At 52.3% G+C, this 4,013-nt stretch overlaps 1 protein-coding gene across 1 annotated transcript; it reads left to right on the top strand.

Annotated features, from left to right (window-relative positions):
- Positions 1 to 936: 936 nt before the first annotated feature.
- On the top strand, positions 937 to 3,797 carry LOC103634637 (uncharacterized). The gene is given in 6 exon segments (NM_001301593.1): positions 937 to 1,016; positions 1,163 to 1,199; positions 1,350 to 1,560; positions 1,682 to 1,843; positions 3,016 to 3,135; positions 3,242 to 3,797. Coding segments are annotated over 6 exon segments (954 nt in total). The 5' UTR covers positions 937 to 982; the 3' UTR covers positions 3,632 to 3,797.
- The last annotated feature ends 216 nt before the right edge of the window (positions 3,798 to 4,013 follow it).

A 4,013-nucleotide genomic window follows, 5' to 3' on the forward strand; every position in this document is an offset into this window, starting at 1 on the left:
TGTGAATGAGTGCGATCGATTAAGAACGACTAGACACATTTCAATCGAAACAATTTAATTTCTTTACTATTTCTGTCCTAACTCCTAGTTGTAGCTTTTTGCTAATCGACTGTATGTCGTCTAGATATATACCTTATCCACCTCCGCATCTAATGACGTGGGATGGATGTTGGCTCACATCATCTCGCTTTCTTCCCGATCTCCGGAATATATCTGGTTCTTTATGCGCGCTGCCGGCAGCACGCGGACTCGCGTCCGACCATCCGCGTCACCCCAGCGCCGCGACGTGTCAGGCTCTAGAACGTTTCGTCATGGGGGCCGGACCTGCATGTCCTTTTGTCCCCCTCACTTCCCACGCGCCCGCCGGACGTCAGCGTAAACCTTCCACTGCCTTTCGGTGAGCTTCCGCGCGCCGTTCAACTCGCGGCCTCACTAGTCTTTGGATTCTACTGCCCATCCACCGCGGAGAGCGGACTATCTCGGACGACGCACCCCCTGCTACCTGCTACCTGCTCCTGCTGAACCGGAGCAAGTAGTGGTTGGTGCGCCATCAGCTGCTGGTGCTGACACGTATACCCATGTCGCCAATGAACGAGCGCGCGGCCGTGATTCCCCGGTTTGCTACGCTTACCACGCGCAACGGAATTTTGTAGCATATATAGAGTGGGGTATCAAGCAAGGTGTTCGAGACGGGTTTCGCCGCGTGCTCTGTATGTAGCGCGCACGCGCACGCGCACCGCGCGGCCGGTGACCGGCCGGCCGTGTGCTCTGGTTCGTCCATTGTGTAATAGGTAGATAGACAGATAGGTAGAATCTGGGCCTGATGAGGCGTGCGTGCGCTCGTGTTTCCCAGAAACGATACAGCAGCACTAGCCAATGCAAACACCTTTTTCCCTGCGCTTATATATAGCGCTCTCCAGTCCTAGTGTCCGCGTCCTCGTAATCTCTCCTGCGTCCATCCTCTCCTCGCGGCGGGGGAAGAATGGCCGACCCGAGCTTCCTCGTCGGGATCGTAGGTCAGTCAGTGTTCTGTTCATCCTGGCCGGAGGCGGCTATCCATGCATGTCTCCTTGCCCCTTTTTCCCCCCTTGTTATTATCTTGGCATCATCAGCCAACCAACCAGTTCCCCGCTTGATGATCTGATCCTCTGCCTCACGCCAGGGAACGTAATCTCCATCCTCGTCTTCGCGTCGCCGATGTGAGTTCCATTCCATCCTCGTCTTTCACGCAGTATATATATCTCAGTTGTACGTAGTATGCAGCTTTAGAGAGAGAGAGAGAGAGAGAGAGAGAGAGAGAGGCACAGAGCTCTCTGCTTTTTGTTTAATTTCCATGGAACCCGGCCCAGAGCGACGTTCCGGCGCATCGTGAGGAGCAGGAGCACGGAGGACTTCAGGTGGCTGCCGTACGTCACCACCCTGCTCAGCACCAGCCTCTGGACCTTCTACGGCCTCCTCAAGCCCGGCGGCCTCCTCGTCGTCACCGTCAACGGCGCCGGCGCCGCGCTCGAGGCCGCCTACGTCGCGCTCTACCTCGTCTACGCGCCAAGGGAGACCAAGGTTCGAGTTACAGTAAACATATCCCCGCTCGCTTGGTCGACTGATGGCGACCGACTGCATGCAAGATGCATCGATCGGCAACGGAGTCCTGATCCGATCGAGTGCTTGCTGTGGTCCTCAGGCGAAGATGGCCAAGGTGGTGGTGGCCGTGAACGTCGCCTTCCTTGCCGCGGTCGTCGCGGTGGCGCTGCTGGCGCTGCACGGCGGCGCCCGCCTGTTCGCGGTGGGCCTGCTGTGCGCCGCGCTCACGGTCGGGATGTACGCGGCACCGCTCGGCGCGATGGTCAGTATACTCTATACTCCCCAGTAGGCAGTATCTCACTTCCTGTGCTAGCTGTGGCCGTTCTTCAGGGAACAAAACCTAGTTTCTGGCTCACGAACACGCCCGGCCAGTGCTAGCTGCTGCACGTACGTATGGATTTTGTTTCGCACTTTTGGTAGTAACTTGCTTCGGTGTCTCTGTTTCTCTGGCGTGTGGCGAGACACCATACGCTCCTTTTTCTAGAGTGTGCCTACCTGGCTACACCTTATAATGCTAAGAGCAAAAAAACCGCTCGCATCTACTCTACTGACCGGTCATTGAGTGTTTGGTCTGATGTCATTTTCTCGGACTTATAGCGCACCACAAGCGTTAATGCATGTCTGTCTAGCACGAACTCAGATGCCTATGAAGGTTTAATTTGTACTCCCTCCGTTTCTTTTTAGTTGTCGTTAGATAGTTCAATTTTGCACTATTCAGCGACAACTAAAACGAAACGGAGGGAATACCTAATAACCACACTTACTTAAATCTCTTCATATAGTAGAGGGCTAATTTGTTGTAGCTCTCACTCTCCGGTCGGTCACACCGAAGCAATGTACATATCAGACACCGAGATACCCCGTTAAAATCCATCTTTTTTGTTAGGCTACGAGGAGATTTTAGGGGCTGTTTCGTTCGTGACTAAATGTGTCACACTTTGTCTAAGGTTAGTCGTTCGAATTGAAGAACTAACCTTAGTCATAAAAGTTAGGCAAAGTGTGGCAAGTTAGCCATCAAACCAAACAGGCCCTTAGTCTTCACCAGTATAGATTAAGGAAAATTCTTCCCCGTTGGATATGGTAGGTGCGGACATGGGGAAGCAGAATCCGAACTCATTTATCCATGTGTAATATTCACTTAATAAAATTAGATGTGTACCGTCTTTAGCAGTTCACCTATATATTCACCTAAAACTTTGTTTTGCACTGTATATATTGTACGTAGAATAAAGATTGAATATAGTGATGTGGGTAGAAAAGCTGCTCGAGATAGTAGGCTGAGTAGTATACTTAAAATAATGCATTATATATATATTGTCTATGTACCACAGATTAATTCTAGTTGGTATAAAAATATATATGACCAGCAACTGACATTTACAATAGAGCACTAGTAATCTGGGGTGATACATACATCAAACTCCATGCATGCAGCGGACGGTGGTGAAGACCCGGAGCGTGGAGTACATGCCCTTCTCCCTCTCCTTCTTCCTCTTCCTCAACGGCGGCGTCTGGAGCATCTACTCCCTGCTCGTCAAGGACTACTTCATCGGGGTGCGTACAGCGTCCGCGTTGCTTCACACCCTCTCCATTTCCTGATCTACTCGCAAGCACACACACATATCACATATGTACACGTATAATACCACCACGCACACAGGTCCCCAACGCCATCGGCCTCGTCCTGGGCACGGCGCAGCTGCTGCTGTACCTGGCGTACCGGAAGGCGCCGGCGAGCAAGGACGACGACGAGGAGGCGGCCGCTGCTGCGTCGGGGGACGACGGCGACGACGAGGAGGAGGAGGAAGGGCTGACGCACCTGATGGGGCAGCAGGTGGAGATGGCGCAGCGCGGCCGCCTGCGCCTGCACAAGGGGCAGAGCCTGCCCAAGCCGCCGCCGGGCGGGCCGCTGTCGTCGCCGCGCCACGGGTTCGGGAGCATCATCAAGTCCCTGTCCGCCACCCCCGTCGAGCTGCACTCCGTCCTGTACCAGCACGCCCGGTTCCAGCCCGTCAAGAAGGACGACGACGACGTGGAGGCCAACGACTGACTGATATGATGCATTAATTGATGCTGCTATTGTTCGACCGACGTGGTAGCGGTACAGAGGCGCCCTTTTAGTATTCAGGCCAGGGTAGCGTTCCAATGGACAGGGTTTGAGTGTGTTCTTCACATATTTGCAGGTTCGAAACCCAGATGAATTAATATGTTTGAGTTAGATCGATAGGTGAAAATTTGTCCACCAACTGCGTTTGTTTTTCTCTCTCCGAATTGCACAAGGCAGTGAAGGCACACACATAAATCTTACGTACACCTATAATCATAATGTTGTTAAATTCTAAAATATTTGCTTTTATAAAAAACAATAAACAAGGCTAAGATTTAAAAATACTTGTTATAAGAGTAAGTATAATAAGGTTGACTAGGCGGAG

The sequence above is a fragment of the Zea mays genome, chromosome 1 (genome assembly GCF_902167145.1).
Source record: "Zea mays cultivar B73 chromosome 1, Zm-B73-REFERENCE-NAM-5.0, whole genome shotgun sequence".
In the NCBI taxonomy this organism is placed as follows: domain Eukaryota; kingdom Viridiplantae; phylum Streptophyta; class Magnoliopsida; order Poales; family Poaceae; genus Zea; species Zea mays.